Source organism: Pteropus vampyrus, unplaced genomic scaffold (genome assembly GCF_000151845.1).
Source record: "Pteropus vampyrus isolate Shadow unplaced genomic scaffold, Pvam_2.0 Scaffold7, whole genome shotgun sequence".
Taxonomy (NCBI): domain Eukaryota; kingdom Metazoa; phylum Chordata; class Mammalia; order Chiroptera; family Pteropodidae; genus Pteropus; species Pteropus vampyrus.
This window is the reverse complement of record NW_011888788.1, coordinates 9,600,307-9,612,843: the sequence shown is the minus strand read 5'-3', so window position 1 is coordinate 9,612,843 and position 12,537 is coordinate 9,600,307. Positions and strand designations below refer to the sequence as shown.

The following is a 12,537-nucleotide window of genomic DNA, read 5'->3' as shown; positions in this document are numbered from 1 at the left end:
TTTGATATTATTTATTAATTTAAAAAATTGAAAATACAGATGCTGTGCACTCTTGCAATTATATGTCTTAAGACAGAACACTTTGACATGTACACAGGAAGATATGCATTGCAAAAGAAGGTTACAGCAACATTGCTTGTGTGTAGAACTGTAAGCAACCTAAATGTTCATTAATAGCTAAGTAAATTGTTTTCTTGTCATATTATTAAATACTCTACAGCATAAAAAAAGAGGGAAACATTTATATAGAAACACTGATCTCTACAATATAGGCTAAAAAACAAGTTGTTGAATGTTCAGTTTAACTTATGTTTTCTTAAAAAACTTACAAACTAATTTGATGAATACCTGTTTCCCACCACCCAGGTTAGGAAATAAAACATTACCAAGAGATGTAAGCTGACTAGACTGAACCCTTTCTAATGTCATCCTAATCTTTACAACCCTGCTCCTAGGTAACAGTTGTCTTGAATTTAAGCTTTTCTCATTCTCTTAAATTCCTTCATAGTATTACAACATATACAATACTCCAATTTTCTGAGGCTACATATATATGTACATAGATATACAAAAATGGTCTGGAAGGAAGGTTGCCAAACTCACGGTGATTACTTCTGGGAAGGAGGAAGGAAAGAACAAGATGAGGCAATTGTCAAAGAAGACGTGTAATCTTATATTTTACAAAGATAAAATATATGGGAAAAAGTGATGGCCATCTCTCCATTAAAATATCATATAGTGATGCTACACTTATTTGGAACTAGCTATCGATTTTCTGATGCACACAGTTCTTCAGCTTTATTCTTTGTTTTTTGTTTTCAAATTGTTTTAAACATTTAGGCATTTTGCATTTCCACATGAATTTTAGAATTAACCTGTCATTTCTATAAATACCCTGCTGTAATTTTGATTAGGATTACAAGATATCCATTTATTAAGAATTTTTTTGACTGTACAGGTCTTGCACAGCTTTTATCCAGTTTATACTTAAATACTCCATTCTTTTTGATGTTGTGATAAATTGCCTATTAAAAATGTTAATTTCCATTTGTTCCTTGCCAATACATAGAAATATGATTGATTTTATTATATAGATATATTATCCTGGGAATTTGCCAAATTCATTTGTTCTGGTACTACTTTTATAGATTCCATAAGATTTTCTACGTAAACAGCCATGTCCTCTGGGAATCTTGTTTTACTTCTTTTGTTCTAATATGAATTCCTTTAATTAATATTTTTTCTTTATTACACTAACTAGGACCTCCAGTGCAATGTAGAATGGAAGTGTGAGAGTGGACAAATTTTCATTGTTTGTGGTCTTAGGGAAGTAGTATTGGTCTTTTAATGTTAAGCATGATGAGTGCTGTAGATTTGTCATATGTCTCTATTTTATGTTGAGAAAGTCCCCTTCTTTGCATAGTGTGCTGAGAGTTTTTAATAGGAATGGGCGGTGCACTTTATCAAATGCTTTTCTGCATTTATTGACATGATCTTATAATTTTTCTTATTTAGTCAGTTAATGTAGTGATTGGTTGATTTTTGACTGTTCAGGCAACACTTGCTTTCCTGGAATAAATTCCACTTGGTTATAATGTATTATCCTTTTATTATATTGTTGGATTCAATTTGCTAATAATTTGTAATGAATTTTTACATTTATGTTAATAAGTGATATTGGTCTGTACTTTTCTTACAAATGTTTTTGGTTTGATTTCATTTTGCTTCTTGGATATACAGGGATATTTCATCAAATTGGGAAAAATTTTGGCTATTATATCTTCAGATATTTTTTTCTGATCCCCCCCCTTCTCTTCTATCCTTTAGGGCTCCAAATGCACATCTATTTGACCTCTTGTAGTAGTCTTACAGATCACTGATAATTTGTTTACTTTTTCCATTCACTTTTCTTTTTACTTTATTTCAAATAGTTTGTATTTTAATAAATACTCTTGAGCTTTATTCTAGGATGTGGCTAAGTTAGTGAGAGGCAGTTTCATCTTTTCAGGTCTTGCTTTATACTTTGTTCCATGCGACTTGGGAAGCATTTAGCCTTGAGAAGCATTTAGCCTTGAGCTAGTTTTGCTTTGCTATTGGGGCCAAACCCTTCTGAGTACTATAACAGATGCACATAGAATGAGGTTTTTTACTTAAACTGGTGGGAACAGGAGCTGTTCCTGGCCTTGTATGAACTTGGGAATTGTGTCCTCTAAAACTTTCACATTATTCTTTCTCAGGTTTTGGGTAATTTCCTCTTACACGTATACTGATCTCTACTCAGTTGAATACTAGATGAGGACTCTGCAGATCTCCAGAGTCCTTTCTCTGTCCAGCTCTCTCCTCTCTGGTACTCTGCCTTTTGAACTCTGGCCACATGGTTTCTCTGGATGCCAAGCTCTGTCTCTTCAACTCAGCAAGATTGCTAGGCTCTTCCTGAATTACCTTTCTTGAGCTTTGGCCTGGAAACTCTAGTCAGGAAACTGGGACAATCATAGAGTTGACCTTGTTTATTTCCTTTTTCTCAAGGATCACTGTCCTACGTTGCCTACTATATAAATGTCTAAAAACTATTGTTTTCTATGTTTTGTCTGATTTTTCTTTCATTGGTTCAAGCAAGGGTGTAAATTTATTCTCTGTTACTCCATTTTGTCCAGAAGCAGAAATCTTTCACATATATGGAAGTTCACTGTATACCTGTAGTAGTTAAAAAAAGACCCAATTCCTTGACTATCCTAAATCAACAAAACCAAATTTATCATGATTTTACTTTGAGCTTATTTACACGTGACCCTGATAAGTCTAATTTCTATAATGATAATAGCTAACATGTATTGCATTTTAATTTTATGACAGGCACTGTTTTATTGGTTTGCATATATTATAAAAATTATACAATGATTTATGAGAATAAGACACATTTTACAGGTAAACTGAGTCCCATTCTTGACTACTGTTATACTATTAGAATTAATAGAGTCCCTCCATTATCCATATCACACTAGAAGCAGCAGGTTAGAAGTAAAGGAGGAATAGAATCCTTTTATGATAATGAGAAGTAACTGTTTATACCCATTTAGTTATTAATTCACTTAGCCATTTATAATCATTTAGCAAGTATTTGTTGTTCACGTCCTGTATGTCAGGCATAGAGGTAGAAAAAATATCAAAAGCAGATGGAAGATTTAGAAATTATGGTCCTCTGGTGTCATCTGTTGAGGCAGATCACTCTATGGAGAGGTCAAGAAGGCATTACTTATAATGAGTGTTTTCTAAGAAGTCCTTACATAAAAAAACTTATTTATCTGTATACTTCATTGAGGAAGGCAGGAGGTCTATCTGTTTCAGCTGTAGCTAAAGTTGTTAGAATTTTATAAACTCTTATTACTTTGTTAGAAAAACTCTCAGTAGAACCCTAGGCAGAACAGTGCTTCTATTAGCCGAAGGTTTTCTATATTTTAATTTATTAAGTTATAGCCACCATGATATGTGTATTGTTTAAGTATTGGTGTTTGGTCAGACTAGTAGAGTATTTGATACCTTCATAAACTTGATGGGACCTCTTGTAGTATATCATAAACTGTTATTTTATGAACCTATAGCCTTGAATCTTTTTTCCTTCATTATGACAGAGTACAACTTTATAGGTATTACCATCTACAATAGGAGTTTGGCCAGATCTGGTCTGCTGACTGTTTTTTGTAAATAAAATTTATTGGAACATAGCCATACCAATTCGTGTATGTATTGTCTATGGCTGCTTGTGCACTGCAAAGATCAAACTGAGTAGTTGCAGCAGAAACATTCTGGCCACAAAGCCTAAACTATTTACTGTCTGGCCCTTTACAGAAAAAATTTGCTGACTCCTAATATAGAAGTTATAATTTTTGGAAATTGCATTTCTTTTGATGAAAAAGAGAAAGCTATACAAGTGTTGTTTTATGTTTAGTATGAATGAAACCTCAGGTGCTCCTTATACCCTTGGATTTTTTGAGAGGCCAGTTTAAGTTTTGGTATATTATTTCTTTTAAAGTAATATTTAATTTATTGTATTTGATAATTTCATTCAAATTTATTCTACTTTTGTTGTATGAATGTGGAAAAAAATGACAGATTAAAGGAAGCAAAAGACCTGCCAACTGATCAGAATGTATAGATTTAGTTGGATTCCTATTCAAACCAAACAGTTTAAAAAACAAAATAAAAATAATAGTAAAAATTTTATAAGACAATCAAGGAAGTGTGAACATTGGTTAAATATATTTCGATTCTGAGAATTTATTGTTAAAAAATTTTAGCTGTCAGTTGGTTATGTTGTGGTTATGTTTTTTAAAAAGTCATGTTTTGAGATGCATGCAAAATATTTATATTTGAAATTATATGATATATGGGATTTGCTTCAAAATAATTCAGATGGGGGTATAAATGAATGAGATTAGCAATGTATTAATAACTGATGAAATAGGTTGATGATCCATTGGATGATTGGTGATCCATTCTCTATAATGTATATGCTTGGAAATTTCTGTAATAAAAAAATTTTAAAAGATTTAAATTCTTATTTTTTAATTTGGTTGTTATATGTTATTTCCAAATACAACAAGTTTTCCTTTATTTGTACTTTATGTGTCTGTAAGCTTTAAATAATCGATAGCCACCGATTTGTCTTTCCTCAATTTTGTATATTTAAGGTGAACAAAGAAGTGATAAGTGAAATAGATAGAAATCAGTTTTTAGTTCATTTTCCCCTATATCTTTCTCATCTAATAATGTAATTTGATTGTTTGGGTCCCTGAGCATTCTTGAGAGCTTTCTGAAGCACTAAATTACACAATTTTAGACTGATTATGGAATCTTGGTTCTTTGAAAATGGGTGTTTCCCTCCCACCCATAAGATTACCCAGATACCCCTTTTTGGGATATTTGTCTATCTTAGCACTTGGAGCAGCACTTACAGCTCAGCTTATTGAAGGTTTTAATCTACTCACCTCAGGGCTGGTCTCAGTAGAGTGCCCTTGCTTTTTGTTTTATATTACTTTAGACTTGCTTTAATGTCAATTAAGGTGGATATAGTATGAAGAAAATGTTTTGTCCTTTAGGGCATTTTGACACCCTAGTTTATTATTATTTTTTAACATCTTGCTAATGTTTATTTAATGCTTAGTGTGCTTTAGGCACGGTTCTAATTGCTTGGGATATGTTGAAAACACAGATTCCCACTCCTACAAAGCTCACAGTTATGAGGAAGACAGAAATAAACAAGAAGGTGGAGAAAAGAAAAAAATGTGAAAAGAACAGAATAAGAGGGATTGAGAGTACTGGATAGGGTCATGCAAAGTGTTGGGGTACAATTATAAATAAGTCTTATCAAGCACAGATATTGGAGTAGATGAGGGAATTCGGCCTTTGGGAAATAGGCCTGATAGAGGGAACAGTCAAGATGAATGCCCTGAGACAGGAGCTTCTGTGGCACGTCTGTGTTTTTACAAGAGGCTGGAGTAGAGTTAGCAAGGACGCGAGAGGAGTAAGAGTTGAAGTGAGAGGGCAGAAAGAATACGATCACTTGGGAGATTGTAGATTCTTGTGAAAACTCGTTTTTGTACAAGAGTTCTCATGAGAGGTTTTGCAGGACTTTGAGAAGAGGAATATCATTATCTGACTTGTGTTTTACAGGGATAGCTGGTGATAGACTGGGGTTGGGAGCAGAGCAAGGAAAGCATGAAATTAATGAGGCCAATGCAACAATCCAGGTAACAGATGATGGTGGCTCAAACCAAGGTGGTAGCAGTGGAGTCGGTGAGAAGCTGTCATATTCTGGATGTATTGTAAATGTAGAGTCAATGGGATTTTCTAACTTGATTGAGGTGAAACTTTTTTGAAAGTTTTCTCCTTGTAGAGTCAGAAGACCAAGAATTTGAATTGGTACTGCGTTTAATGTTCTGGAAAGTGATTTTTTTTTGAAATGTTAATATAGCTTTTTAGCAAAAGCTTATGCAGCTTTACCGCATTTTAAAGTGATTTCAAAAGCAATTTACATGCCATTTTGTATGATGATGAGTTACTAGACAAGTAATTTTTGGTCGGAATTTAAAGTCGGATATTCAATATTCTTATCTATAAGATGGTACCCAAGTATTCACCTTCTTGTGAATGTTGTAAAATGCTGAAAGTATTTAAAAACTTGCATAGCAGACAATGACAAATTGATTTTATTTGAATTAAACCTATGAATGATTAAGACATGGGAAATGAAACTAAGAATATTTTGTAAAATGCTACTGAGTCCAGATACTGGTATTAAACCCCAAATGACCAATGGACATGTTGAGAATATTGGATTCTACTCCAAATTTCTGTCCTGATTGTTTAATCTCTTAGTTCGGCATCTCTTTTACATCTTTGCACAAAGAGAAGTTACTTCTTAAACTCTTTTACTAGAAGAAGGAAGTGCTAAAAATGCCATCAGGACAGCTCAACTCAGATCCAAGTTTCTATGTAAGTTGTTCCTCCATTTGAACTGTATGGGACAGCTTTTCTTTGCAGTTTCTTTGGTGGTTTTCATTTGATACAAGAACAGGAGACACCGTTTTCCATTTTCAGAATCTTTTAGAATTTTTTAAAATTGGAAGTGTGAAGAGGTAAAGTTGTTTATTCTTGTTGGCCCTCTCTCCTCTCTTTTTCCAATGTCTACCTTTATGTACATTGGAAAACAGTTATTGGGCTTAACCATTCAGTTTTTCTTTGGAACCATTTGGGTATGTTTCTGAGTGTCTACTTCGATTTTGTTTTGCCAGTCTGTCACTAATCTTATTAACAATCAAATATAAAGGCTTCAATATGTATTGCTTTGAGATTTTAGTGTTGGAATGGTTAGAGTAGAAACAAAAAGTAGGGAACAGGAAACTAATGAGTAGGCTCTTGTTCCAGGAATCCATTACTAGCTGGCTGAGATCTTTAGGAAGTTGGCTATAGAAAAAGATGAAGTGATTGATTATAATGGTAATTGCTTCCTATTATGTGTTTGAGAATGGGTGGTTAATTATCCTGCATGCTATTTTAAACCTCTGAAAATAAATCTTCTACAGTTAGCTTACAGTATCTTTTTATTTACTTTGTTATGTTAAAACTTGTGGTTTGGTGCATAAAAAATTACTTTTGGAACATATCACAGTACTTTACTTACCACAGTAAAAAAGATTCTGAGGGTCAGGTATATATTTTGTTGCATTTGAGAGTTAGAAATGTAAGCACATCTCATTGTTTTTGGGCATCTCCAGATGTACCCACTCATTTTGAGTTATACCATGTGTACTAGGCAAGAATACCATATCTGAAGACATTCTCTTAAACTTGACTCTTAACTCGATTAAATAGATCTTATTATGTTAACTGAGAACCATGTCAATCCAAGATAAATCTTAATATTTTCACTGGGAAATCAACATTTTTACTTCTTATGTTGAATTTTACCAATTTTTACTTGTTAGTTGTTGCAAATGAAATGGTACCATTTCTAATTTTAAAATTTCTGATGGACAATTTTTAAATAATTTTTTTTGGCATATAGCCATATTATTATTTTGAAATAAATCTATAATTATATCAATATGCAAGACTTTTTTAGTTACCTTACTATATTATGTTGCATATGTAGGAGAAAATGACACCGAATTTTTAAAAGAATAATTTTTCTGTTGTTAGCTTTTTAGTTGGAGAAGGAGCCTACAGATGGGCAGTAGATCATGGAATACCCTCTTGCCCTCCTAACATCATGACCACAAGTGAGTAAAAACTTTTCAAAATTAAGCTATATTAGCATATATACCAGAAGGTGTTACACTGCTTTTGACTCATATAATACTGATATTTAAGGAAGAAAGCTTATATGTTGAAATAGTTCTAGTTAAAAGATGTATATGAAGTTATTTGATTTTAAGTCATCTTTGTATTCCTAAGATCCCCACATTGCTTTCTCATGCCTTTATAGAAGTATTGCTGAAAGGTCCCATTTTCATTACTTAAAATAATTACTAATAATAAAACCATAAAACCACTCCTTTAGAGAGAGAGAGAAGAAAACAGGTCAATATTTAACTGTCCCTGAGCTGAAGAAGGTCTTTCTAGGTACCAAATTCAAGAGAAGGAAAAACAAAAGTGACTGTATAAGAGTTAAGAATGAAAAACCACTTATAAATGTTACAAAGAGATGCATACCCTTAATCTATGAAGAAGTTTACCAAATTAAAAACCACACAAGTACATGTAATACTCCAACAGAAAAATGGTCAAAAGTCATAAATATATAACTAATATGGAAATTCATATTAAATGAGTACATGTTAACTTTGTTCCCTCTTAATATGTGAAAGAATTAAAAATATTGTATTATTGCTGGTAAGTGTGTGATAAAATGAATATAATACATTGTAGGTACAAATGTAAATTGGCAGGAATTTTGGAGTACAGCTAAGTAAATAGTATAGATCAAAAGCCTTAAACTTATCCTACTTCTAGAAACTTATCACTAGAGATACAAAGGTTTATGTAGAAGGGTGCTCAGTGAGCATTTTTAAGAATATAAAAAATCTGAAAAAGTCTTAGTTCAACATAGAACAATGTAAGTAAATAAATTATTATATATTCTTATAATGAAATGTTATTAAGTAACTCAAAATTGTTATCAAGACTAATATTTGATAATAATTAAATCTAATGACTGAAAAAAGTGAAAAATGAGCTTATAAATATTTTTACATGTATTTTATATGTCTATTTAAAAAATCTTGGATACATATTTATGGATAAAAAGATAAATATTAAAACAACACTGTTCTTTAAGTTAAATTTTTGTTTTTTTATCAATGTAATCTATGAATATAATTTAAATAATCAAATGGAAAAATGAGGAATCATTAATTCCAAGGAAACCAACTAGTATAAACAAGAAATGATTATATATCATAGCAAGTATATAAGTATCAGCTCTTAGTAATATTATGTTCAAAATGAATATTCACGTAGATGAAAGTTTAATATAGGAAGGATAGAGGGGACAGAAATGTGTATGTGGCAGGGAAGCAGAGAATATGAGAATTCTAAATTCTCATAGTTCCCCGTCACTCACTCTGCCTTAGAATCTTCCCAGCGGAATGTGTTACAGAGTTCGTGTATCAGGCAAGTGATTCAGGTCATTCTAGTTCCATTTTGTTTTCCTTGAAGACACTCCATCTAGCACTTTTGAATCTAGAGTGGGTGCCCACTAGGCCTGCTGCATAATGGTTATCCTTGGTCTTCACCTTACCATCATTTTAGATTCCCTTTTCCTCTCTCCAAAATCGGATTCTTTGTTTCCTAAACCTCATGTGTTTTTCTTTCTTATTTTACTTCCTCATTTGGTTTATGCAAGACTGGAAATCATTTTCCCTTAGGATTTTGAAGCAATTGTTCTCTTATTTTCTAGTTTCCAGTCTTGCTTTTATGCAGTCCCTTGACATTTTGGTTCCCAGTTCTTTGTAGTATATTTTTACTCTTTGGAAGGAAGCTCTTAGTTCCCACATTCTATTATCATCTTGGAATGGGTCTTTTTTATTCAGTATTCTAGGTTACTCATTTTGCACTTTCAATCTGAAAATTCATATGTATCGGTTTGGAAGAAATTAAAAAATATCTATTAATCTTTTCCCATATCTGTCTTTTATTTTTCTAATTTCTATGAATTAAATGCTGGATTGTGCTCAAATCTCTTTTTTTTTTTTTTTTAAAAGTTATTTTCCTTTCCTTTTAAAAATTTCTGTTTTTTGTCCTACTGTGTTGGAAGTTTATTGTTTTTTTATTTTTTATTTTTTAATTTTTAAATTTTAGGTGAGGTAACCCTCGGTTGACCTCACAGATTGCAAGGACCTTGTCAGTTTACAATCCTTTATTTTTGTATTTTTTACACCTACAGTACCTGGTCTTCCTAGGTGGTTTCCCATCCAAGTACTAACCAGGCCCGACCCTGCTTAGCTGCCGAGATCAGATGGGATTGGGCTTGTTCAGGGTAGCATGGCCATAGACTTCAGTTTATCTCCTAAACCTTCTAATTCAGATTTATAAATTTGGTTTTCATAGTTATAATTTCTAGAGATTCATCTGTGATTAATACTTTTAAAAAATAGTGTACTGTTCTTGGTTCGTGAACTTTATATTTTTGCTTATCTCTCTTAGGATATTATGGTTTAAAATTTGTTCTTATCTGCTGTTTCTCCTTCTTCTGTCTTTCTTTTTGTTCATTTGTTTCAGATCTTAATACACGTTAGCAAATTTTCTCAACCATCTGGTGACCCTCTGCTGTTTTCCTACTCATAAGTGTGGCACTTAAAAGCCACTTGGAGGCTTTGTATGTGAGGGTAGGTCTGGGTGACCTCAAAGGGGGTGGTATTATCAGGCTTTTTTGTTGGGGGAATTCCTAAGTGTTCCCCCAACAAAATGTCTATACAATGAAACCAAATGTCTATACTATTTTTTATTTTTTATTTTGGATTAGTCAGAGAGAAATCTTCCCAGCTCTGGGCAATAGCCAGTATTCTGGTATAGAACAAGGGAAGAGGCTGGAGGTTCCACTTTTTCTTTTTCAGACTTTTATGTGAATCTCAGTTTTAAGTAGAGTGCCTTATAACTGCTCCCAGCTGTGCTGGATGTCCACTAATTTGGGGCCCATCTGGTTCAGCCTCTCCAGAAAGTTAACCATGTTTTCTGCAAGCATGAGGAAGGGATTTAGGCATTTACTTGTTCCTTATTGACATTTTCTGCCAGTTCTCATGTTTTTAGTTTCAACCTGGCTTTTAGAGATAACAGGTGCTTTCTATTCTGAACTCTCTTGATGTTAGTTTACTTTGGCCAAGATTAATTTGCTTTGTAATATCTTGGCTACTAGGCATCCAGGTTCATCTTCTTCTACTCACTGTTTGTTCATCCATTTGCTTTCTGTTTTCTGTAATTGCGTTGATATTGCCCTTCACATTATCATCATCCCTTGTGTATGTCAATTTTTTTTCCTCCTTAAATTTCTTTTCTAGTAAGGTTTTAGTAGAGTGTGGAAATGAACTCATGTGTTTAGTCTGCCAGTTTTACTTCAGAACATTTATATAAAAAGGTGTTATAAAATAGCTATTACAAGATATTTTGCAGATGACTTTTTTTTACTATATGTTAGTGTTTTATGCTTGTTTCAAATATAACTAGTATATAATCTTATGTAATATAACATAACAATGTAATAAAATAATATAACAATATATAATGTAATAATATAATATATAACATAATGTATATTATAGTATATGAAAATATCCTATATTGGGGGGCTCTCTAATCCTTAGTAAGAATTAGCTTGTGTATTTGTGTAGTTAATAGTATGCTTTACACTTGATTGCCATTTGGGAGCATAATTTGTAGATTTTTATATCCCTTCAGTGTTCCAAAAGTTTATAGAATGTCTTTCTTTTATCTTAAAAGAATCTCTTACATATTTTTGCACATACTTAATATTTCATTCCTTTATGTAGATCTGAAATTCTATCTGATAATCCCTGCGGCGTGGAATGTGCGTTACCATTTCTGGTAATGCGGTAGGTGTAGTGGTGAAAAACATTTCAGCTTTCATTGTTTGAAAAAATCTGTTTTTTGACTTTACTTTTGAAAGGTATTTTTTGTAGGATGTAGTCTTCTAGGTTGGCAAGTTTTTTCTCTTGTACTTTTTTTCATTTATTGTATAAAATATACGTAACAAAATTTACCATTTTAATAGTTTTAAGTGTATAATTCAATGGCACTAAATACATTCACAGTTTTGTATAACCATGCATTTCCACAATGTTTTCATCATCCCAAACAGAAACTCTGTACCTATTAAATAAAATAACTGCTCATTCTCCCTTCTTACCAACCCCTGGTAACCTGTGTTCTATTTTCTTTATCTATGAATTTGCTTATTATAGGTACCTGCTATAGTGGAATCATACAGTATTTGTCTTTTGTGTCTGGCTTATTTCACTTAGCATAATGTTTTCAAGGTTCATTTATATTGTAGCATGTTTCAGAATTTTGTTTCTTCTTATGACTGAATAATATTCCATTGTATTCTTTTTACTTTTTTAAAGATGTCATCGTCATTGTCTTCTAGATTACACTGTTTCTGATGGGTAGTCAGATATTTTTATCATTGCTTTCCTGTGGCGATTTGTCTTCTTTTTTCTTTGACTGCTTTTAAGAATTGTTCCTTTATCTTTGGTTTTCAGCATTTTAACCATGATATGCCTAGGTTTTCTTTGTATCTAGTTTTTACTGTGGGTTACTATTTTTAATTAAATTAGGAAAACTTTTAGACAGTTTTTCTTCAGATATTTTCTCTGGTTTATGCTCTCATTTGTTTTTGGGATTTCAATTCTACTTATATTAAAACGTTTGGTGCTGTTACTTGTTTTTGAGGCTCTCATTTTTTAACCTTTGTTCTTTCTTGTTTTCTGAATTTTCCAGAGAAACAAAACTAATAGATCTCTC

At 32.3% G+C, this 12,537-nt stretch overlaps 1 protein-coding gene and 1 pseudogene across 3 annotated transcripts in view; one reads left to right on the top strand and one right to left on the bottom strand.

Moving 5' to 3' along the window:
• TASP1 (taspase 1) overlaps positions 1–12,537 on the top strand; it is a 238,758-nt gene that overhangs the window by 39,733 nt on the left and 186,488 nt on the right. For all 3 annotated transcript variants that reach the window (XM_011370299.2, XM_023537442.1, XM_023537439.1), the window contains exon 7: positions 7,699–7,778. In XM_011370299.2, the coding sequence (XP_011368601.1) occupies positions 7,699–7,778 (80 nt within the window). The remainder of the gene's footprint in view (positions 1–7,698; positions 7,779–12,537) is intronic.
• Positions 9,935–10,053, bottom strand: LOC111747000 (annotated as a pseudogene).